The following is a 23,853-nucleotide window of genomic DNA, read 5'->3' as shown; positions in this document are numbered from 1 at the left end:
TTCTAAAACAAAAAAGAGTTAAAGGTTCAATCTTTTGACTATTTGCGTGAAAAAGTATCGACAAGTACACAATAAATTAGTACGAAAAAAATGTTACATGTGCCAAATATAGAATGAGGGAAGGCAAAATCACAGGAGCTTCTTCCTCTCAAAGAAGCTCTTCAAATGCCACAATTGAAGACCTGCCACTGATAAACAGACAAATAGAGCAAGGAAACCCAACCAAGCCATTCTGCTAGTTGTTTTTCTGTTTAGCTCCTGCATTTCTTCTTCCCTGAAATACAAATACCACAAGACATTAGGCTGAAGACCTTCGTAAGAAAAACATGCAAATAGTTTCTTTTACTCTGAGCCTTTTTTTTTTGTTGAAGATTTTACTCTTGAGCCTTGGGCTCCACTATCAATATTCTTGTAGGCTTCGATTCCCTGTGCAAACCTATGTAAACCCGTGCAAACTAAGTGCAAAATATGTGTGAGCTCGCGCAAACTTTACTCGTGCAAACCTGTGCAATTTTACTAGGGAGCTGAAGCCTAAATAAAAGTTAGATCCTATTCAACAAAGAAAACTTGGGTTGGAGTCGAGACCATTAATCCCAAAAAATGTATAGGGATTAAACTTGCACTAAAATTCTCAATATCCCATAATGGAACTAGCTTCAAGTATTTAAAATTCTCATGATGGAAATCAACCGCCTATGGTCTTAATAATTCTCGGGATTGTTATGTAGTTAGGCACAACTAAATAGTAATTTTCCTTCTTGTTTGCTTAAGTTTTTGTTATTTCAAAAGACAAAACTTCATAGTGGAGTTCTTACTTCAAACAAACATCGATGTTTTTCTTCATTACATAATAGTATAATACATACCTCTCACGGAGATAAAACATCTCCTCGTGAATAGCTTGGACAGTATCCTCCAACTTCTTCAACTCTTGTTCCATAAGCTGGTCAACAAAATAATAGATGGAAAATATTAGGATTGAAAACTCTGTAAGAACTAAAAGTCGCGGAAGCTATCGAACCTACCTAGAAATTGATCCGACTATGAAGATTAATCGAAAAGCTAAGCCAAAATCTAAATATGCGAACAGAAATTAACGAGGTTCGGCCTAAAGCCTACGTCCTCGGGCGAACAAGAAATCTTTATTGAAGGATAGATGAAGACGACTAACACAACCCGCAAGTTCGTCCCAAGATGGTACCGTATAGTAATAACCTTCTATACTAAATCTTCGACGACCGAGAAATTTAACACCGCTCAAAAACTATGAAAAATTTCTCTCACTCTTGCTCTCTCTTTAGCTCTCTAAAGAAGAGTTGTTGTTGCTTGTGTTGGTGTGTGTTACAAAGACTCAAGACCCCTATTTATATAGATATCAAGCCCCATAAAAAAGGAACTTTGGTTTCTAAATTACTTTGGTGCCAAAATTTAGAAACCACCTATATGGTGCCAATAAACCGCCTATGGTGCCAATTCAAAACCGCCTCTTCAAGAGTTTTAGAAACTGCCTCTTACAATTCTCCACCTCGTACACAATTTGATATACTTCAAATTTTGGACGAATACCAGGATACTCCTTGTAAGATATATCTTCTTCTTGTAACTTCATCCGACTGCGCCATATGACCATGGCTGCCTACGTACCCTTTTACAGGATCAAGCCTACAGTAGTTCTACCAACCCTTCACATAAAGAAAACCTTGTCGATGTTACGCCCTTTCGAGCAACTTAACACGAGCCGATTTGTAGCAATTCCAGACAATGCTGAAACTTGCTACATGTCACCACTTTAGTCAACATGTCTGCGGGATTCTCATCCGTGTGTACCTTCATGAGAGAAACATCACCTTCCTCTATGACATCTCGTACAAAGTGATACCTGACATCGATATGCTTAGTACGAGCATGATGTACCTGATTCTTCGCCAAATGGATTGCACTTTGACTATCACACCATACATCTACGCACTCCTGCTTAATCCCTAGATCATCCAGAAGACCCCACAACCACAATGCTTCCTTCACACCCTCGGCCATAGCCATATACTCGGCCTCCGTAGTAGATAACGCAACTGTAGATTGTAACATCGATCGCCAACTAACTGGAGCACCATGTACCCTAAATACATAACCAGTAGTAGATCGTCTTCTATCTAGATCGCCAGCATAATCCGAGTCAACATAACCGCTTACCTGACATGTGTCTCCACTAAAGCACAAACCCGTATCAACAGTACCCTTCAAGTACCTCAAGACCCACTTCACAGCTTCCCAATGTGTCTTCCCCGGGTTTGCCATAAACCTACTAACCACACTGACCGCCTGTGAAATATCCGGACGAGTACACACCATAGCGTACATCAAACTGCCAACTGCACTAGCATACGGTATACGATCCATATGATCCTTCTCCACCGTAGTAGTGGGAGATTGTTTTCCCGAGAGCCTGAAGTGTGGTGCCAAAGGTGTTGATACCGCCTTCGCATTCTGCATCCCGAATCGAGAAACTACTCGTTCGATGTAACCTTTCTGATTCAAGTACAGTTTCTTACTTGACCGCTCTCTCTTAATCTCCATTCCCAGTATCTTCTTTGCAGCGCCCATGTCTTTCATCTCAAACTCTTGACTGAGTTGAGATTTCAACTTATCTATCTCCACCATGCTTCGAGAAGCAATAAGCATGTCATCCACATACAAAAGGAGATAAATAAAGTCACCTTCGCGAAGCTTCTTGATGTATACACAACAATCATAGTCACTTCTGCGAAAACCATGCTTTAGCATGAAAAAATCAAATCGTTTGTACCATTGGCGAGGGGATTGTTTCAATCCGTAAAGAGACTTCCTCAAACGACATACTTGATTTTCTTTACCCTCAACCTTGTATCCCTCAGGTTGAGCCATATAAATTTCTTCTTCCAAATCTCCGTGCAAGAAGGCGGTTTTAACATCGAGTTGTTCCAGCTCAAGATCACTATGAGCAGCAATACTCAATAGCACCCGAATAGAAGTATGTTTCACGACCGGTGAGAAAATCTCATTGTAGTCGACCCCTTCTTTCTGTGCATAACCTTTGGCCACTAGTCTTGCCTTATACCTTGTACCCTTGATCTGGGAAGAATCCTCTTTCTTCTTGTACACCCATTTACAACCAATAACAGACTTACCTTCGGGCAATGGGACAACCTCCCATGTCTTGTTCTTGTGAAGAGACTCCATCTCTTCTTGCATAGCAACCAACCAACTCTCTCTTTCCTCCGCGGTAATAGCTTGTTTGAAGGTGACCGGCTCGTCGTCTTCCACCGAGAGTGCATATTCAACCACATTTGCCTGCCCGTAATGCCTAAGAGGTTTGTCTGACCCTAACCTCTGTACCGGCTTATATAACCGTTTCGGCCTAGTGTGTACCGAAACATCCTGCTGTTGTTGTTGTAAAACTTGTGTACCTTCCCCTTGAACCTCCTCATGATCGAGTTCATCAATTTCCTCATCCTGAGTATTATCCTGATGCTCCACCTGATCATGATTCCTAGAAACCCGTTGGTCTTCGGCTTCTACTTCCACTACTTGAGCTTTAGTAGACCCAACATCACCACAACTAGGCACCGTAGCTTTCGCCATAGCTACAATAGATGACTCATCAAACACCACATCTCTGCTGATTACAAACTTCTTGTCTTCCGTACACCATAGCCGATAACCCTTGACATAGTATTAGCCCAAGCAGAAGCAACATAACTCCGATGATCATCATGAGGACCAGAAATGGCGGATGCGAAAGAAATTCGACTATCGTCGAAGTTTTCATCGTCATTAGATCCAGATGAATTAGGAGCTAGATTGATTGAAACAGCAGAAGAGATACGATCAAAAGATTCAAAGAATTCGTCTTCTTCATTTCCTAATCCATCCCACTGCATCATCATCAGCTTTCTGTCTTCCATCATCCATTACCGATCAGATCAATAATTCTAGAGAGAGAGAGAGAGAAAGAAAGAGTTTGAAGTTGTGATTGTTTCGTTTACAATCCAGGAGGGGGAAAAAAAAGCGGGAAAAGGGGGACGCGTGAAGGAAAATTTTAACGGTTAGTTTATGTGGTGGTTGGGTTTAACGGTAAGGTCAATGACGTATTTGGAGCCGAACTCGTGTACAAATAGATTCCATCCTATTAGCTAGATTTTGGCCATTTGGAAATAAAAATGGGATATCGCCTATTTTTCGGCCTAATTATGTATCTCTATTTCGTGCAGTTTCATTACGTTCAGTTCAAGTACCAGAAAACAATTTGGCCGACCAAATGTTGACCACCAATGAGGCTGGTAGGTATAAGGTATTGATTTTCTCTTACATGAATTGCCCATAAGAGTTGTCTTTTTCAATTCTTAAAGGTGTTAATTTGAATTTGGTGAGTAAAGATGACGAACCCCTAAATGACCGAAAATATTGGTGGCTAGAGTTGATGATCAAAGATGAAATCATATGCAAGATAAAGTTTTGTTGTCCGGGAAGATTTGATAAAATCCACTATTCTAGTTGAGAAAGAGTCTCTTCAAGACGAGCAGTTTAGGTCATGTGTCAAATATAACCCCACTATCCCTTCTCGAAGGGAAGAATGTAAAATTCTTTTTACTTCTGCAAAGACCAGGAGATTAGATCTTGCCATAAGAAGAATTTATTTTTATTATTTTGTATTTAGAAACTTATTTTTCTCTCTATAGCACCGACCTTATTGAAGTAGTAATTCCAGAAACCCCAAACATGTCAGTGGAAAACAAGTGGAAGGTCATAACTGGAAGAGATGCACAAGCTGCTATTAATATGATAAGTTATAATTTCTTTTTTTTTTTGTTACTATATATGTTAAATGTTCTTTTGACGATTTTGAGCTCACAGGATTTGATTTTTTTTTTTTATCATATAATCGTATGGACATGCTGATGTTATCCCATGTAACAATTCACATGAAATCCTCAAAAACAATAAATATCATTACTTACAAGGAATAGAACCATTTAAATTTGTTTATTGTTTGAGTTGATGATTTCTAGTTGATTCCTTATAATCCATATATAATCATTAATATCATATTGACTTATCGAAGAAGCGACACAAACATTCTTACAAATGGTGGGTGGCCTGAGTGGTCGGCCTTGTAATAGCGACTAATAGAAAAAAGAAAAGAAAAAGAAAACATAAATAATGATAAAATCAAACCTAGTTATATAATCATGCATCCCACTCCTACAAACAGGCTCAGGGTATTTTCGATATCTTGTTTGACAAGTCTATGGAATATTTTGAAAAACAAATTTTAATATCTGAATCTAATTTCGATAAATGGTCCAGAAAGGGAAGGGACGGTACCTGTCCAAAACCACCTAGGTCCCAAATTTTGAAAGGAGACGGCTGAAAGTCTGAAACACCTCTAGGCCTCTAATTTGTTGGAAGGATTCAATGCTCAGAAAAGACTTCTTTGGGAAAATAATATATTCATATGAGTAACTGTTACAATCCCTTCATATTAAAACATATAACATGTTAGATCTGTTAACTGTTTACATATTTACAATCAAAGATCCAACTTTTCCTAAGAATCATATCCTATTACTTAGAATGGATTATGAACTTTTTCGCAACTAATCGGATACCAGCTAATTGTTGAAAATCATATACATCTAAACAGAAAAACGCATCGACGAAGGTTCCTGGAGTAAACAGTGAGTCAAGTTCAGTAGCATCAAATTTGCTAAATATAATCCTCCGAGGGTTCCCTGAAGCTTCTTTTTGGTATATCTCGGTAGCGTAAACGGCTGTATCCCCACTTGTTAACGTGGGTATGCTGTAAATGCACAGACAAATAGTCACGTTAGGTTATTTCAGATTTCGATATGACCAAAAATCAGCCTGAGTCGGCCATTTGAACAAGTCAAATGCCCGCGCTGCAAATTCCACAATAAAAAACAAACATTTTGAAATTTTAACTCGAACCACTTCAGATCTCGAGTCAGATTTCATGTTTGAATACAACAAAAACAAAAACCACCAAAATGTAAAACTCACTGTAGTCGAATGGTGGGGGAATTCAAGAAGCCGTTCTTTCTGGTAACAACAGGTCTCCATTCTGAGCTGCTACCTAACTTCGTAAACAACTTTTGCGCATGATGGTTACAATCATCAAGAACTTTGCATAAGCTCGGGGACGGATCAACAACAATGCTTAATCGTGGCCGACCAGCTTGGTCAAGAAACTTTGTACTTACACCAAAACGAACTTTAAGTTCAGATGAAGAAAGCTGCAAAATGACATCTTTGTGCAGTAGTTGTATCCGCTGAGTCCCCTGACGAGAGCGGAAAAAAGACGCCCGGACAAAAGCCAGTGCCACCTCATCGGGTTCTAAGAATCCAGCATAACCACTCGAACTCTCAGATGAAATAGTATTAACAACAATCTCAGGAGATTCAGCGTCAGCTACTTCTTCGTCCATGTTTGTATCATGTTGTGTGGGTGGTGCTATAACATGGTCAATGAGCAGGCTCATATTGAAGGGATCTTGTTTTGCTACATTGTTATCAACATCCAAAGGGGGGATTACCTGATGGTCTGTGAACATGAGAACAGATGAAGGGCTGTTTGTGTTTAAGTTCTTTTGCACAGTAGAAGCTTTCCCATTACGAGTACTCCTTGTAGTAGGAGAAACTGAAATGTTTGTGAGTACGTCTGGTAAGCTTGATTCCTGCAAGTTAATCGAATGAGATTAGTAGTTCGTCCGCAACTACTGATATACATTCACTTCATGCTAGTGAACACATCCCTGAATAACAAGAAAGTGAGAACTACAAACTGTTACGATAATCGCAGCGAGTTTATTTAACACAGGTGAAAATAGAACTAATCAAGAGAGAGGAACACTTATTTTCACTTGCCAAAGAAAAAAATATCTACCAGACAGATCCATTAGAATGTACAAGAAGTTGATACGCAAATCTGGGACATACAACAATTTTTTTTTTTTTTAACGATGACATATAACCATGTTCACATTTCAGAAACATGGCGCGATGTCAACTTTTTTTTAGAGGTGAGCATACTTTAAGGGGTATAACTCCATGTCTCAAACCCACGACCTAGAGGTTGGAAAGCAAGTTGGTAACTACTCTAACCCTTGGTCAGCGAGTTAGTTATGCTAATTCTTCATCTTGATGTAAAATGAGTGGGAGCAATTTCGGCTTACTGTTTTGAGTGGCCAATAACAATAATATCCAGACTCTAACAAAATTAGATTTCTCCAAAATGGAAAGACTTCTACCAGAATCAAGTCACCGTTAGGTAAATGAGATATGCAAAGTGAACACCTGCAACTGAATTAGACCTCAACATGAAGCAATAACTAACTAGTAACAACAAAACAGAAAAACACCTATTACATCACATGGAAAAGAATGTGAACAAAATAATTGGATAGCCAAAATAAGGTATGTATACGAGAAGCTGCTTTAGAATGCCTATGCATCTATACCTCCATTTCCAGCAAAAAACTCACTAAACATCATGGACTAATGTTCATCTTGGGTTGCAAAGAAAGTACAGATAAAACTGCTACACTAACATGCAAGAAATTGGACAGAGAAGATGTCTTACAGGGACAAATGATAGTTTGCTCAAGTTCAACACTTCTGTTTTACTTCAAGTGTAATATGTAAAGTAGCACAAAGGAGTTAGCATATACAGGTATGCTTACCAAGAATAACACCGTAGCACAATATTTTAGAACTTCGAGATTCATCCGAACATCGTCCAAGCTCCTGAGGCATCAATGAGATAAGCATGAATCTAGGGAAGAAATTAGGGTTTTGGGCTTGTTATCCAAGATTGAGTATATTTCACTCCTTTCAGTTATTCTATTGAACTGTTCAATGTCTATTTCCATCCCTTTGATTTTTTTCTAGTGGTCTGAACTAGGGTTCAAAACATAACATGTCTTTGCGGCACAGCATTGACACGAAAGATAAGCTGGCTAGCGCTAGCCTGTGGACTATGGTTTTGCCATTCAAATGGATGAGTTGGTGGGCATAGCATGGCCCCACTGAATCACACATGACCTTTCTTAATTCTGTTCTTTTTCGTACCTCAATTTTATTTTCAAACAGCGAATTAGTACTTTATTGAAAAATATATGAACCATTTATTAAGCTACTAACTCAAAAATAATGTACTTGAACATTGAAAGATTTAAAACAAAATCATTATATACAAGTAAAATGAGCTGCATCGGTGTATGCATCAACTTGGCAATCATCTACGAGAGTTTGAGTGAAAACCTCATGATATCAAATCATATATTCATGAATCATGAACTCAGTAAATAATGAAAAGCTAGCACCACATGTGATAGGCTCAACAGTGACACAAGCTACATGTCCCCGAACAAAATGACACATATTAGGCTAGAAGAACACATGGGGAGGCATCTAAGAATAGAATGGTACGAGATAGACGAAGGGTACTCTTATAACCATGATATTAACATCTAGGCCCTCTTAACTCATTGCCAATTGATTTGGTTTTGAGTTGGATGTCAGACAAAATTAACAAATGTTAATTACCTGTGTGTTTGGTTTCCAAGCCCAAAGTAGGTCGCCAAAGTAGCCATCTATGTAAAATCAAGAAATACATCAACATTCCCAAACATTTAAAATTGAATCTTACTTTTTTTTATTTTTTGACAAAAGGGGCAATCTTTTTACCTTCATATCTCCAGCTCTTCTCCCGAATTTCTGAGTTAATAAGGCTAATGAATCAATCGCTCCCTTTGGTTCTGGCGGCGACCTACCAATTCCCACAAAAGCCTCTCTTATTCGAGGACAATCAAACCTCAAGATATTATGACCAGCCCAAACTCTACCTGAAAACAACATTTCAATCAAAACCAACTCAAACTATATATATATATATATATAGAGAGAGAGAGAGAAAGTTAGAGAGATTAGTTACCATGGAGGATATCATAGATGATATCAGCAACTTCAGTAAAAGTAGGAGCAACTGAAACAGCTTCTCTGGTGATTCCGTTACATCTAACGGAAGCGGTAGAGACGGCGGAAAGGTTAGAAGGTTTGATAAGAGTTGAATAACTATGAAGCTCAACTAGTTTACGAGGGCAAACAAGAATAGCTCCGAATTCAAGAATGGAAAAGCCTTGACCAGTTCTAGATGGAATTGTAGTTTCAAGATCAAAAAACACTATCTCTGATCGATCTGCCATTTTAGGTTTTTTCTATCTTCGATGAACAAAAAGAGGATAAGTTTAGAGAGAGAGAGAAAGAGAGGTAAGAGGATTTTAGATGGAGATAGATCCCGCCAAGAACTCCTCCTTTATAATCATAATATAAACCCCAGAAGGACCAGGCGAGGTTGCTTCGTGGCGAGGGCGCTTCGTTGCGAGGGCTTACTTGCGCCTAGTTTGCCTGGCGTGTTTGTTCTTCTCTTTGATGCTTTTGGACGGTGGTAGGCTTTTAAGCCCAACCGAATTTGGAAGTTTAGTCTAGGCCCATTAAGGTGAGCCCCTCGACAGAAAATCGCATTTCTCTCTCTTGGGTCCTACCTCTTCCTCTCTCTCTTAACTCAAAGGGTAGGGCTTGTTTGTTGTCTACATTTGATCGTCCAAGGGGGGGGGGGGGGGGGGGGGGTGGGGGGGGGGGTAGTGGAGCGAGGGACTTTCACAGACTTTCATAGACAAAATGTCCCGTAGACATTTCAAGACATTTTAGATGAGTTATTATAGACAACATGTGTTCATAGACATTTTCAAGACATTGAGAGTTTGTAGACAAAATGTCTTTATAGACATTTCAAGACATTTGATCCATAGACAAAATGTCCTGGGGACATTTTAAGATCTTGAGTCCATTGACAAAATGTGTAATGCATATTATATTTGTGCTAATCAAAAATATATTTTTCGACTTTTGTAGACATCTGTGAATATTTGTAGACATTGATGGACATTTGGTAGACATTTATTATTTTAATATTATTATTATTATTTAATCACATGAAATAATATATTAATACTAACATTTCAAAAATATATTTTTCGACTTTCGTAAACATCTGTGAATATTTGTGGACATTGATGGACATTTGGTAGATATTTATTATTTTAATATTATTATTATTTTTTAATTACATGAAATAATATATTTATACTAACATTTCAAAAATATATTTTTCGACTTTCGTAGACATCTGTAAATATTGTGGACATTGATGGACATTTGGTAGACATTTACTATTTTAATATTATTATTATTGTTTAATCACATGAAATAATATGTTTATACTAACATTTCAAAAATATATTTTTCGACTTTCGTAGACATCTGTGAATATTTGTGGACATTGATGGACATTTGGTAGACATTTATTATTTTAATATTATTATTATTGTTTAATCACATGAAATAATATATTTATACTAACATTTCAAAAATATATTTTTCGACTTTCGTAAACATCTGTGAATATTTGTGGACATTGATGGACATTTGGTAGACATTTATTATTTTCTAGGGGGGGGGGGGGGGTAGTGGAGCAAGACTTTCGCGGACTCTTGAGAGTCCGCGAAAGTCTGAGGCATTCAAATCCAGACATTTGAGAGTCCACGAAAGTCTGAGGCATTCAAATCCAGACATTTGAGAGTCCACGAAAGTCTGAGGCATTCAAATCCAGACATTTGAGAGTCTATGAAAGTCCGAGGCATTCGATTGTAGACAAAATATGTCCCAGACTTTGGTGGACTTCATAGTTTGATGAATTTGTGAAGGATTTGGGACAAATTTGGAAGCCAAAATGTCTTTCAAAAAACAAGAGACATTTGAAGTCCATCATGTGATCAAACAACAATAATAATATTAAAATAATAAATGTCTACCAAATGTCCATCAATGTCCACAAATATTCACAGATGTTTACGAAAGTCGAAAAATATATTTTTGAAATGTTAGTATAAATATATTATTTCATGTGATTAAACAATAATAATAATATTAAAATAATAAATGTCTACCAAATGTCCATCAATGTCCACAAATATTCACAGATGTCTACGAAAGTCGAAAAATATATTTTTGAAATGTTAGTATAAACATATTATTTCATGTGATTAAACAATAATAATAATATTAAAATAGTAAATGTCTACCAAATGTCCATCAATGTCCACAATATTTACAGATGTCTACGAAAGTCGAAAAATATATTTTTGAAATGTTAGTATAAATATATTATTTCATGTAATTAAAAAATAATAATAATATTAAAATAATAAATATCTACCAAATGTCCATCAATGTCCACAAATATTCACAGATGTTTACGAAAGTCGAAAAATATATTTTTGAAATGTTAGTATTAATATATTATTTCATGTGATTAAATAATAATAATAATATTAAAATAATAAATGTCTACCAAATGTCCATCAATGTCTACAAATATTCACAGATGTCTACAAAAGTCGAAAAATATATTTTTGATTAGCACAAATATAATATGCATTACACATTTTGTCAATGGACTCAAGATCTTAAAATGTCCCCAGGACATTTTGTCTATGGATCAAATGTCTTGAAATGTCTATAAAGACATTTTGTCTACAAACTCTCAATGTCTTGAAAATGTCTATGAACACATGTTGTCTATAATAACTCATCCAAAATGTCTTGAAATGTCTACGGGACATTTTGTCTATGAAAGTCTGTGAAAGTCCCGCTCCACTACCCCCCCCCCCCCCCCCCCCCCCTTAATATTATTATTGTTGTTTGATCACATGATGGACTTCAAATGTCTCTTGTTTTTTGAAAGACATTTTGGCTTCCAAATTTGTCCCAAATCCTTCACAAATTCATCAAACTATGAAGTCCACCAAAGTCTGGGACATATTTTGTCTACAATCGAATGCCTCGGACTTTCATAGAATCTCAAATGTCTGGATTTGAATGCCTCAGACTTTCGTGGACTCTCAAATGTCTGGATTTGAATGCCTCAGACTTTCGCGGACTCTCAAGAGTCCGCGAAAGTCTTGCTCCACTACCCCCCCAAGTCAAAAGGGGCAAACAGAAGAAGTCTTTTCGTTCTAACTTCCATAAACCGTTTTCAAGAGAGAGAAAGTCCAAGTGTTACATTGTCTTTCCCGCGAAGGAAATGACCATTCCCCTTTGAAGGGATTGGGGAAGGAAGTTTGTGGATGCAACGATCTAGATAACTCCCTCATTGTTCAGGATTAAGATGCAATCTGATGTTGGTGAAAACCTTCAAAAGAATATAAAGTTTTGTGTTATACAGATGTCGGGCATGTGATTTGGTGGAACAATGAGAAGATTTTCGAACTTTCCTCATCATTAATAATATTGTGTTCTTATATCCTCTCTAATTTAAAAGGTTCTTATATGATTTGGACTGGTTTGAAGAGGAATGTGCCTCACTATCTGCTTCTTCGTTATGATTCTTTGCTTTAAAAATGATATTTATTGGCCGACAACGGACACATTTCTACTCTGTTCATTATTCCTACTCATGTATACATTATAATAAAGTTTATGACTTTTAGGACCTTTTCATTTTGTGACTTTAGGGTCTTTTCATTTAGTTTTTGTAATGTTATACTCCTTTCCCTTCATGTTATACTTTACGTCTGTAAGTTCCGTGTTGTAATTTACTTCTGTAAATCCCATGTTGTAATTAAAGGAGTCAAAATCACATAACCAATGTAATGTTTCGAATTGATTTCCTACGTATGAATGATAATTATGGTTTAACTGAAAAAAAAAAAAGTCAAGGGGGCAATAGTCATGTTAGGATACTTCTAAGATGACCTCTTAATGCATACTAATTTATATCTGCCTCAAGGTGCAACCAAAAATCAACAAGAGACAATCTTGGCGAGTCACACATCACAAGTAGACTAACACACTTCGTGAACAACTCGAGTCCGTTCAGATCTTAAGGCAGGTTTAAGACCTAAGTTAGAGAAAATAAAATAAACACCACAATAAAATACACCAACTTGACAGGGAAAATATACTTCTAAAACAACGAAGAGTTAAAGGTTCAATCTTTTGACTATTTGCGTGAAAAAGTATCGATAAGTACACAATAAATTACTAGAAAAAAAATGTTACATGTGCCAAGGAGAGAATGAGGGAAGGCAAAATCACAGGAGCTTCTTCCTCTCAAAGAAGCTCTTCAAATGCCACAATTGAAGTCCTGCCACTGATAAACAGACAAAGAGAGAAAGGAAACCCAACCAAGCCATTCTGCTAGTTGTTTTTCTGTTTAGCTCCTGCATTTCTTCTTCCCTGAAATACAAATACCACTAAACATCAGGCTGAAGACCTTAGTAAGAAAAACATGCAAATAGTTTCTTTTACTCTCGAGCCTTGGGCTCCATTATCAATATTCTTTTAGGCTTCCATTCCCTGTGCAAATCTATGTAAACCCGTGCAACTAAGTGCAAAATATGTGTGAACTTGAGCAAACTTTACTCGTGCAAATCTGTGCAATTTTACCAGGGAGCTGAAGCCTAAAAAAATGTTGGATCCTATTTGACAAAGAAAACTTGGGTTGGAGTTTAGACCATTAATCCCAAAAAATGTATAGGGATTAAACTTGCACTAAAATTCTCAATATCCCATAATGGAACTACCTTCAAGTCTTTAAAATTCTCATGATGGAAATCAACCAACTGTGGTCCCAATAATTCCTGGGATTGTTATGTAGTTAGGCCCAACTAAATAGTAATTTTCCTTCTTGTTTTCTTAAGTGTTTGTTATTTCAAAATTCAAAACTTTATAATAAAGTTTTTACTTCAACCAAACATCGATCTTTTTCTACCTTTCATAATAGTATAATACATACCTCTCACGGAGATAAAACATTTCCTCATGAATAGCTTGGACAGTATCCTCCAACTTCTTCAACTCTTGTTCCATTAGCTGGTCAACAAAATAATAGATGGAAAATATTAGGATTCAAAACTCCGATACAACTTAACAAAGTAACATCATATTCTGATTTTGGCATAAAATCTTGTACAGATAATGACAAGTAAGATTTCTCGATTAAAATAAAAGTGCAAACTAATCAAGCCAAATCCAGCCAAATCACAAAACTTGGGTTTGCTCCCCTTCTCATCTTCACCTTCTAATACATTACGATAGGTGGATATTTAAAGAATTATGTGCAGTTAAGGAAAATTTTAAGTACTTCAAAACTATTTTTTCATCAAATATGAAATGAAGCAGAACAAGAAGCTCTAACTGATCTTTTTAAATTACATTCTAAAAACTATTTTATGACAACTTTTTTCTTTGCTTTCTTCCTCTTTTCTTTACTAAATTACGCACATCTTAGATGTTTGCAAATAACATTATCTAACTTTTAACCACTAAGGGATTATTCTACGGTCCTTCTTTACTTTCCTCTGAGTCAAGACACCAGTGGACCATAGTTAGAGATCAAGGGCTTGAGCATGTTCTTGGAAAATAAAAACTACTCATTGCAAACCATGAGTATCATGATCGGTATAAATGACGGAGATCAACTTACATCTTGCAACCATGCATAATAATGCTACAGAAAAACTAATGATGAAAATCCATTTACCTTTTTGTTTTTGTAAACTTCAAAAGGACCCATCTACCCTTGAAACTTGACCAAGACCCTACCTTCACATGTATGTATGTATGTATATATATATATATATATATATATATATATATATATATATATATATACATTTATTTCTTCTCTTTTCATATCTAGATTCCTTCGTTTGAAAAAAAAATCCCACTTTGAATTGCATCCAATTCTTAACCCACTTAACATAAGCGAGAACGAAATAATGTCTAGCTATTCAGTTAAACAATTCTTTGTTACGAGTCATTCACTTGTTTCCTTAACGACGGCAAGATGGACTTCTCTAACACAATTCAATAATTCTAATCACTGGAGAGCTAAGAAACGAAGACCCTAGTTCAAAGTTCAAACATTTAAGCAATGGAATACCAATCATATGGAAAGAACAATGCTAGCTCAAATTTATCAATGGCGATGAGATGCAGATCAATCCAGTGGGTAAACAGTCCCACATGGGAAAAGGCCAAAAGGGTGCTCAAGTAGTAGTAAATCAAGATATAATTCCCCACTTACATGGTTAACCAACTTCTTAAGATAACTACCCATTATTCCCATCTTAAATTTGTGTTCGTCATGTTAATATTGGGGCAATAATTTTTGAACGTTGATTCTCTAGAGACAAATTTAGGAGAATTTGATTACGGCTTTTTTTTGTTGCATGATTGTAGTTTGTTTTGATCTACTAACATGGTCAACAAATTACGCTATAGTCCATATCCTACTATATGTATAAGAGTTCTTCACTCATTGCCAATTGATTTTGAACTAATGGTCGGAAACTATAACACCCTGGAGAAACTGCTCTATTATATGCTATCCGAGCAAATAGTTGCAACTCTCTTTCTCTCTCCTACTACACAAAAAACAATCAAAACCCAGAAAGCAAATAAATTTTCAGAAGTAAATTTGATCGATTACTTACATCAACCTGCCCTTTCTTAGCGACATTAGGCCAATCCTTAGCAGCATAACCCATTCTCCAATCAAAGTCAACCGTCACTATTACTGGTTGCTTTTGTTCAGGCGACCAAAAACAAGCCATATAGTCACCGGTTTCAGCAGCAGTAAAAGCAAAATGTCCAGATTCTACATGATCTCCGGTGTGAAAGTTGTTACCGTGAGCAGAAGTGACCTGATATTACAACAAAATTATAGAATTGTTAATTAGAGAAGGAAATTCGTTAACAAGAATATTAGGGTTAGGGTTTTTTTCTTGAAGTAATTTTAGTTACCCTGAGAGTGATTTTGTGTGAATCAGGAAGTGGATGACCCTCGTTTGGATTAATGACTTTATAATCCCCAACTGTCATAGCGTTGCTTTTGATTTCTTCTGAGATACATTTTGTATGACCGGATTGAAGCTCGAATCGAATAGATTGAGTAATAGTAAAGAGAAGACCAAGAATTAGAAGAACAAACCTAGATCTGAACATTTTGAACAGCTTAAATAGGGTAAGATTTTGTTTTCTTTGAGAGAGAAACTTTGCTTAGAGAAGTGAGATTGAGATATAGAACAGTTGAAGAAGATTTTAGGAGTTTCTCTGTTTGAGATCTCGATACGATTTTGATTGTATTCAAAGCGAAGGCGAAGACAAGAAAATTTGGAAAGAAAATTTCAAAGAGAAAAAAATTGTGAGCTCACCCGCAATTTCACGCGCCTATTAGTTAAAGCCCCCCGGAATTGGGGCATCTAAAAAAAAATTAGTGGGGAACAAAATTTTTGGTCCATTATGTTGGACTTTGGGGCAACTTTGTTTTAAGTCCAAAAATCTTCTTATTTGTTTTTTGTCACTTAATCTTCACCTTCTACTTTAACTCATCCTACCAACACCACTAGCACCACCACTTCTAACCACTTCTGACCATCCACCAACATCTCTCTTTCCGGTCACGTTATTAGAAAGGCTCTCCTTCACCGAAATAGAGTGAGGAAGCAGGAGGGAGAGAGATGAAAAGGAAAAAGAGAGGAGAGTGAGGTAGAAAGAGGAGACAAAAATAGGAGAGAAGGAAAGAGAAATGGTGGTTGGTGGTAGTGGTTGAAAGTGGAAGATGAATATTAGAGGGCAAAAATCAAATAAGTCGATTTTTAGGCTCAAAACAAAGTTAGTCCTAGATTAAATCAAATCTAATTGACCAAAGTCTTTATTTTCGGAATTATTTTTTAGATGCCCTAAAGTCGCGGCTAATAAAAATTGTTATCAAAGATGGGCATGAAAAATAAGAGATTGAGATAGATAGAGGATAGAAAAATAGGAGAGATATGGTGGTTGGTGGTGGTCGAAGGTAATGGTCGAAAGTGGAAGATAAAGATTTGAGAGTAAAAATCAAATAAGTCGAATTTTAGACTCAAAACAAGGTTACTCCCTAAGTTAAATCTAATTGACCAAGATCTTTATTCTCCGAAGATTTTTTTGGATGCTCTAATTCCACGGCCTAATAAAAGTTGTTATCAAAGATAGGGTTGAATTTAAGTAAAAGTTGAAAAGTAAAGGGAGAATGTTGTCCAATAACACTCTTTTTTCACGTCCTCGACATTTTGCTAGTTTATCGCTACTCGGTTGTTTTGTCGTTAAACGTAGGTGAAAGCAATAGCTTCGACCTAGCTGTTATCTCCTAGATGGTTATTTTAGTCTGCTAGTGACAAGTTGATGATGTATGGTTTAGTTTGTTAACAATCGTCTGACTATCAAATTCAAAAATGAGAAGTCTCGCGTTTTTGGGCTGCCCAACTATGGGCATTTAACATGACAAAGGTTCCACCTTCTTCATTGGATCTTTCCTTCCTGTGCTGAATATATAGTCATTGGATCTTTCCTTCCTGTGCTGAATAGTTGCTGCCACAAAGAAAGCATTGTTGGAACGTATCATTAATCTTATACATATATCCTCATGTAGTTGAGTATAAGAGGCATCAACGTTGCCAACAACCCTTGATTGGAGTGGTAAGAGGTAAGTCTTCCACCTTAGAGGTCAAGGGTTCGAGGCACGCTGAACAATTCAAAAAAAAAAAGGCGTCAACACTAAGTTTAAAATAGTCTTTTGGTGGTGGAATCCGTCTTGGTCAAGTTTTTGTGGTTTATTATTAGGATGTGTCATAGTCAGAGAACTAGTTCGGTGGATGGAAGTGTAGTGTACACTCAGCAGTGATCTGATGGTGAAGGTTTAGTAGAATGAAAGCAATGCTAACATCTAACTTTCCATATATGCCATATAATTGAGGAGAAGAGACGTTTAGGCCAAATGTGAAAATATGAAGTTCAATCATACTTAGGACAAACATGATATGCTTATATAGGTTTAGAGAGTTGTGACGATGCACGACCGAGATGATGCGGTGGTAAGACACCGCCTATGATGCTGACCACGAGCGTATGCCGTTTGAAAGTAATATCCGTTGAGTGTGTACATTCTCACGCTGACATATCTTCTGACACCTAACAACTCGTGTATGAGCAGCGATCGTTGACTCTATTTGGACTTCAACGTCATTGTCGTTCTCTTTAATCAGATCTGAGCTTAACGTGTCAGGTTTACTTTAGCTGACCTCTCTAGTTTATGTTTTTTATCAGAGCAGGGCTCATGTTGCAAAGCTGACTCTGATCTAGCTTCCCTTTTGCCTCGAGCCAAAGCAGGGGTCAAAGTGCTTAGCTAACTACTGCAGACCTACCTCCACTGTTGTGAAACTAAAACTGACTCGGATCTATCTTCATAGCAAAAGAAGATCAACTAGTTAAAGTAAGTCTGACAATCACATTGAAGCCCAAACACAATGCATAGTAATTGAAGCCATAGTTGTAGCAAAACAATAAGTTTATTTTTTGATGAGAAAAGCAAAACAATAAGTTGATAATTGTAGCTGTAACCTAAGATCATCTCAAATGCAAGACTCAATCTTAAAATCTTAAGTGCCACCTAGGACTTTAGAGTTTTTTTTGAGAAAAAACATCTCCAATGCAAAACTCAATTGAGATCTTAAGATGATGTGGAAGCATTAAGTTTTAAGATGTCTCAACTAGAAACTCTATTTTTGAGATCTCTTTTGAGATCTCTTTTGAGAGTCTTAAGTGTCCTAGTCATCAAATTTAATTTTTGGACCAATAGAAATCTTTTCTTTCTCAATCACTTTTTCCTATTAAATGTATGTGTGACATGTGTATGAGTGTATCTATTAAAGTTTTTTAGAGTGTTGCATTGGAGAAGGACTTGAATTAGAGACACTCAAGTTAGTCACATAGGAAAGAGAATCTCAATTGAGACTCAACACATAAACTAAGTTTTTCTCTAAATCTAAAGTAGGTTTTGCTCTTGTGAGAGGGCTTTTTATAATTAATAAAAAAAAAGGGACATATTTCAAATATTGAAACTAAAGACTCGAGTTCCATGATGTTATCGGCTTTGACCGATCAAAACTTGATAGAGTAGAGAGAGAAAATAACGAGAATTTCAGTTTTTAGGGTTTGAGACTATTTAGTTCACTTTGATTTCAATGCCATGGAATCTGAATTACCTCAAATTCCATTCATTTTTTCATACTTGAACTATAATGAATACAGTAAAACCACCATTAACTTCATCTTCATCAGTACTGTACTTATCAGTGTCATCTTACCTTCAATCTTCATCCACAAAAGGAATCAGAAGAATAGAAAAAACCCTAAAAAATGGCCGCTCATAGGGGCAACAATCGAAGTTCTAATGAATTACCATCGACTACACGATTGGTTACTCGATTACTTATCTGAATCGAAAACTATCGAGGTTCCGTTACCGGGTATCAATATCACTTACACTGCTGATCCAGAAAATGTTGAATATATCCTCAAAACTAACTTTGTTAATTACCCAAAGGTTTGATTTTTGAGTTTTTGATTTAGTTTTTGTGATTAATTCTGCTTTGATTCTGATATATTGTTTTGATGAGGTTTGTGAAGGGTGAACTTTTCCGTTCATATATGGAAATATTACTTGGAGATGGAATTTTTAATTCAGATGGGGAAAATTGGAAGATTCAAAGGAAAACTGTTAGTTTTGAATTCGCATCTAAGAACTTGAGAGATTTCAGTACCATTGTATTTAGAGATTATGCATTGAAATTATCCAGAATCTTATCCCAATCATCTCTCTGTAACGACGAAATCGATATGCAGGTTGGTCGAAAATTAGTCTAAAGTTACTTTCTCTAGTAGTACAATTTGAAACCCTAATTAATTTTTTTGATTATCATTCCGTGGAGTTGTTGTAATTCTCTTGAGAAGATTATAAATTTTGTTATTTATATGAATTTGTATAGGAACTCACGATGAAGATGACTTTGAACACTATATGTAAGGTGGGATTTGGTATCGAAATTGGGGGACTGACTTCTGATCATCCTCATTCGGATGATAAACTACCACTATGTAATCACTTTGCTCAAGCATTTGACACTGCAACTACCAATATTCATTTTCGATTTGTCGACCCTTTTTGGAGAATAAAGAGATTTCTTAATGTAGGGTCGGAATTTTTACTTTCTCAAAGTATTCATGTCATAAATGAATTTACATACAGTTTGATCCAGAAAAGGAAAGCGGAGATACTAAAAGAAGAAGCTAAGTTAACTAATAAGAATGGTTCTTATCAGAGAAAGCAAGATATATTATCGAGATTCATCGAGTTGAGTAACAACAGCGAAAACAACGTAACGGACAAAAATCTTAGAGATGTGATCATAAATTTTGTATTGGCCGGACGTGATACAACTGCATCAACATTATCGTGGTTTATATACATGATGATTATGAATCCTAATGTAGCAGATAAGCTATACTCTGACCTTAAAGTATTCGAAGAAGATCGAGCCAAGGAAGAAAAAGTCTCGTTACTTCCTTATGATCCTCAAGATGAGCACCTTGAATCATTCACTGAGAGATTAACACAGTTTGCGAGTCTGCTGACTTATGATTCTCTACAAAAGTTATCTTATTTGCATGCGGCGATCACTGAGACACTTCGTTTGTACCCTGCAGTTCCTCAGGTATGTCTGTGACCCTCTGTCCATAGTTAGCATTTGACTGGTAACAACTACTTACTACTGGCTCTAAAAACTCGAACTGTTATCTATATAGTTCCCCCTCGAGCTAATAAATGACGTAAAATGTGCTATATACATGTTGGGTAAATGGCCAAAATTCCTTACCCCAAATTTCTTTTGTCAAAAAAGATCCATCAGTTTTTATAAGCTTCAGTTCTCCATGTTAGGTTTGCACAAGTTTGCAGTTTGCACAGAGAAAGGTTGCACAATTTTTATCATAATGTTAAGGTATTGCACAACACCTCAGGTTTGCATAGGGAGTCGAAGCCTAAAAAGTAACAACGTGTCTTTTAACCAAGGCCAACTTTCCTGTATATATATAGGATCCAAAGGAAGTGCTGAAGGATGATGTATTGCCTGATGGAACTAAGGTGAGAGCAGGAGCTGCAGTTGTTTATGTCCCATATGCAATGGGTAGAACAGAGTACAATTGGGGACCTGATGTATCTTCCTTCAACCCAGATAGATGGCTTAAAGATGGGTTCTTCCAAAACCAATCTCCGTTCAAGTTCTCTGCATTTCAGGTAGGTAGTTTTTTTTTTTCTTTTGGTACCTTAGATTTCAATTGAAGTCCGTTTAATTTTTTTGAAACCCTAAACTTGAGTTATTCGTGACGTTAATACGTTGCAGGCTGGACCAAGGATATGCCTCGGAAAGGACTCATCATATCTCCAAATGAAGATGACACTAGCTATCTTATGTAGATTCTTCGATTTTCATTTGGTTTCTGGTCATACTGTCATGTACGGGATGATGCCAACTTTATCCATGAAACATGGTTTGAAGGTTACTGTAATTAGAAGAGCTTGAAATGGTTGCATTAGGTAAGATCCAAACTCGACAAGTTTTTATTTTGTTAGACTTCAGCTTCTTCCTTCACAATCGTCCTGCTATAATTAGAACATTTTTGGAATTACTTGTTCTCACCATGTTTATACTGTACAATAATACAATTTACATTAGTCCCAGCAAAATATAATTTTCCGAGTTCTTGTCTTCCTTTTCTTCAATGAGTTCATCTATATTCGGAAAGCACACTTGCATGGAAACCAAGATACGGCTCGTAGTGGAATATAATCATAAAATGTAAGAACTTGAAACACTGATTCGCACTTCGTAAACTTAACTAAAAAAATCATACTAAACTTAAATGGTCACTCCTTTGATTAATTTACCTTGAGCAAAACAAAGAAAGGAGGGGCAAGTCTGTTCATTTTTAAGTCGTTATATTATCCTCCTCGTACCGCATTTGCATCAACTTGCTTTGACTTTCTGAGCACATTCTAAAAAGATAAGGGTTTAATGGACATCCTTGTCTAAGTTTTTTCTTCGCTTCTTGAACTTCATGTTCCCCCATAATTTTTGCTTTCAACTGTTTATAGAGTATGGTAGTTTTGTCATTATTAGAAAATGTAAATGTTACCCTTTTTTTTGTTAAGAAATGTAAATGTTACCTGCGTGGGTGAACAAAAATTATGGCGGAAACTGCCACTTAGTGGCCTAAAACTGCCATTAGGCTATATTATTTTGGCTTTTTTCACCATATTGATATTTCAGCTACTTTTTTTGCCACTAGACAATTATATTGGCCCTAACGGCTATTTTTCTTTCAAATAATGTCTCTTATCTTGGTCAACATTTTCTATTACATGTTTTATTATATTGATACTATTAGACATATTCCTTTTGTGCGTGTCAAACACAATTTTTAGCGTTTTTGACAAAAAATAGTAAGTCCAAAGAGGTAAAACTCAATTACCAATTATAGAGAGGGTAAACTTGATTACAAATTAGTTTTGAGGCACTAAAGTCAAAAAATCCATATCACAAAAGACATCTTCCTCGAAGAAGATTGCATAGAGATCTTTAAGATATTTCTTTTTCTCATTATTTATGTTAATTACTAGAAATCCCAAAGATTAGGTTGTATTAGTAGAAGATCTAATTAGATACTCTTTCAAAATCATAAATGCTCATAAATGCTCTTAAATACTTTCACATCCATAATCCCTAACTAATAGATGTGAAAACCCCCTATATAATGAGCTTTTAGTGCATTTACAATTTACTACAACATCATCATCATACAGTAAATACATTCCATTAAAAAACCATGGCTACCTTTAACCTTGCAAGCCTACCTCTTATCTTCTTACTTATCACAGATCTCTTTGCCCTTCATCAAGGTTATTATTGTTGTTTCCTTTTCCTTTATTGGTATATTATTGTTGTTTTCTTTCTCTTTTGTAATACTCAATTGGTTTTAAAAATTCATGACTATTTTTGTGACAGGAACCAACTTACCAGTGGAAGTGAAGGATGTGGAGAGGGTGAATGATATAGGTAGTAAACTAAACATTCCACTATGCCAAAGAAGACAATGTGGAAAATATTTTTGTTGGTGTTGCACGTGGAACAGAAGAGAATGTTTCTGGGGTCCTACAGAATGTAAAGCTGGCTGCACTAGACTTGCTATGGCAGCCGACACTACTGCTCCTGCTACCGGCGGCATTGTTGCTGCAACTCGCGGCCCAACCAACCTTCACAAAATGTTTCCGGAATCTCGTTAAAGAAGAAGAAGAATTAAAGTGGCAATAGTACACACTTAATAGTTTGAATACATGTGGAGTTGTATCTTGCTTTTCATTTAGTCAATAAAAATGACTTAAGTATTGTGCAATATCTTTCCAGTACTACAGGACCTAAAATCAAGTGAAATTTCATGGTAAGTTTTAGATTACTTTTTTTTACCACTACAAACATAGGCATTACAGCATTAGTAGCCACCACGGTATAAAAGTGTAGCCGATAAGCAAGAGCTGTGGCTAAGTAAACAAATTCGTTCTTTGTTAAAAATAATAAACCGGCTCTAGTCCAGTATTCCCAACTCAAAAAGTATACTCAGCCCGCCCAGGGATTGCCAGTTGAACTGCATGTGAGAGAAACCCTTGTTTCTCTCACCACGTGACTAAACATGTGAGATGAGAGAGAAACTCTTGTTTCTCTCACATGCGGTTCAAGTGGGAGTCCCTAGAGGTGGGTTGTGTAGCCTTGTTGTTCCCAACTGGATACATGTCTATTCGTT

At 36.3% G+C, this 23,853-nt stretch overlaps 3 protein-coding genes and 1 long non-coding RNA gene across 5 annotated transcripts; 1 reads left to right on the top strand and 3 right to left on the bottom strand.

Moving 5' to 3' along the window:
- Window positions 1-21: 21 nt before the first annotated feature.
- LOC147566149 (uncharacterized) lies at window positions 22-943 on the bottom strand. Its single transcript, XR_015230369.1, has 2 exons — window positions 867-943; window positions 22-274 (listed from the first exon to the last, which is right to left on the bottom strand). It is a non-coding gene; the product is annotated as an uncharacterized LOC147566149 (long non-coding RNA).
- A 4,529-nt stretch (window positions 944-5,472) lies between these two features.
- On the bottom strand, window positions 5,473-9,521 carry LOC147566148 (protein NEN1-like). The gene is made up of 6 exons (XM_086652632.1): window positions 8,993-9,521; window positions 8,746-8,903; window positions 8,605-8,651; window positions 7,740-7,803; window positions 6,061-6,734; window positions 5,473-5,839 (listed from the first exon to the last, which is right to left on the bottom strand). The coding sequence occupies exons 1-6, from the start codon at window positions 9,261-9,263 to the stop codon at window positions 5,605-5,607; spliced, it is 1,449 nt and encodes a 482-aa protein (XP_086508758.1). The 5' UTR covers window positions 9,264-9,521; the 3' UTR covers window positions 5,473-5,604.
- A 3,543-nt stretch (window positions 9,522-13,064) lies between these two features.
- Window positions 13,065-16,442, bottom strand: LOC147566147 (transmembrane emp24 domain-containing protein p24delta9-like). Its single transcript, XM_086652633.1, has 4 exons — window positions 15,928-16,442; window positions 15,618-15,827; window positions 13,916-13,992; window positions 13,065-13,356 (listed from the first exon to the last, which is right to left on the bottom strand). The coding sequence occupies exons 1-4, from the start codon at window positions 16,126-16,128 to the stop codon at window positions 13,212-13,214; spliced, it is 633 nt and encodes a 210-aa protein (XP_086508759.1). The 5' UTR covers window positions 16,129-16,442; the 3' UTR covers window positions 13,065-13,211.
- Window positions 16,443-19,006: 2,564 nt separating this feature from the next.
- LOC147566146 (cytochrome P450 704B1-like) lies at window positions 19,007-23,448 on the top strand. 2 transcript variants are annotated; one of them, XM_086652629.1, is made up of 6 exons: window positions 19,007-19,543; window positions 19,627-19,842; window positions 19,986-20,711; window positions 21,092-21,292; window positions 21,399-21,592; window positions 23,061-23,448. In XM_086652629.1, exons 1-5 carry the CDS (start codon window positions 19,187-19,189, stop codon window positions 21,576-21,578), a joined length of 1,680 nt encoding a protein of 559 aa, XP_086508755.1. In that variant the 5' UTR covers window positions 19,007-19,186; the 3' UTR covers window positions 21,579-21,592; window positions 23,061-23,448. The 2 variants fall into 2 exon arrangements, with proteins under 2 accessions (XP_086508755.1, XP_086508756.1); XM_086652630.1 differs by lacking the exons at window positions 21,092-21,292; window positions 21,399-21,592; window positions 23,061-23,448 and adding an exon at window positions 20,936-21,022 and having other exon boundaries at window positions 19,020-19,543.
- The last annotated feature ends 405 nt before the right edge of the window (window positions 23,449-23,853 follow it).

This window comes from Eschscholzia californica, unplaced genomic scaffold (genome assembly GCF_041429995.1).
Source record: "Eschscholzia californica isolate CP2 unplaced genomic scaffold, dmEscCali1.0.p SCAF_1, whole genome shotgun sequence".
Lineage (NCBI taxonomy): Eukaryota > Viridiplantae > Streptophyta > Magnoliopsida > Ranunculales > Papaveraceae > Eschscholzia > Eschscholzia californica.
The sequence above is the reverse complement of the archived record's forward strand: the minus strand, read 5'-3'. Positions and strand labels throughout refer to the sequence as shown.

What these genes read in the sequence shown, in the direction of transcription:
- LOC147566148 (XM_086652632.1), bottom strand. Translation starts at nt 9,263, where the DNA reads ATGGCAGATCGATCAGAGATAGTGTTTTTTGATCTTGAAACTACAATT. An exon ending in CATCTATGATATCCTCCATG is followed by an intron (nt 8,904 to 8,992) that starts GTAACTAATCTC and finishes TGTTGTTTTCAG; the next exon opens with GTAGAGTTTGGGCTGGTCAT. An exon ending in GTGCTACGGTGTTATTCTTG is followed by an intron (nt 6,735 to 7,739) that starts GTAAGCATACCT and finishes ATTAACTTGCAG; the next exon opens with GAATCAAGCTTACCAGACGT.
- LOC147566147 (XM_086652633.1), bottom strand. Translation starts at nt 16,128, where the DNA reads ATGTTCAGATCTAGGTTTGTTCTTCTAATTCTTGGTCTTCTCTTTACT. An exon ending in CACACAAAATCACTCTCAGG is followed by an intron (nt 15,828 to 15,927) that starts GTAACTAAAATT and finishes TTGTAATATCAG; the next exon opens with GTCACTTCTGCTCACGGTAA. An exon ending in ATGTTTTATCTCCGTGAGAG is followed by an intron (nt 13,357 to 13,915) that starts GTATGTATTATA and finishes TTTGTATTTCAG; the next exon opens with GGAAGAAGAAATGCAGGAGC.
- LOC147566146 (XM_086652629.1), top strand. Translation starts at nt 19,187, where the DNA reads ATGGAATCTGAATTACCTCAAATTCCATTCATTTTTTCATACTTGAAC. An exon ending in TGTACCCTGCAGTTCCTCAG is followed by an intron (nt 20,712 to 21,091) that starts GTATGTCTGTGA and finishes GTATATATATAG; the next exon opens with GATCCAAAGGAAGTGCTGAA. An exon ending in TCAAGTTCTCTGCATTTCAG is followed by an intron (nt 21,293 to 21,398) that starts GTAGGTAGTTTT and finishes AATACGTTGCAG; the next exon opens with GCTGGACCAAGGATATGCCT.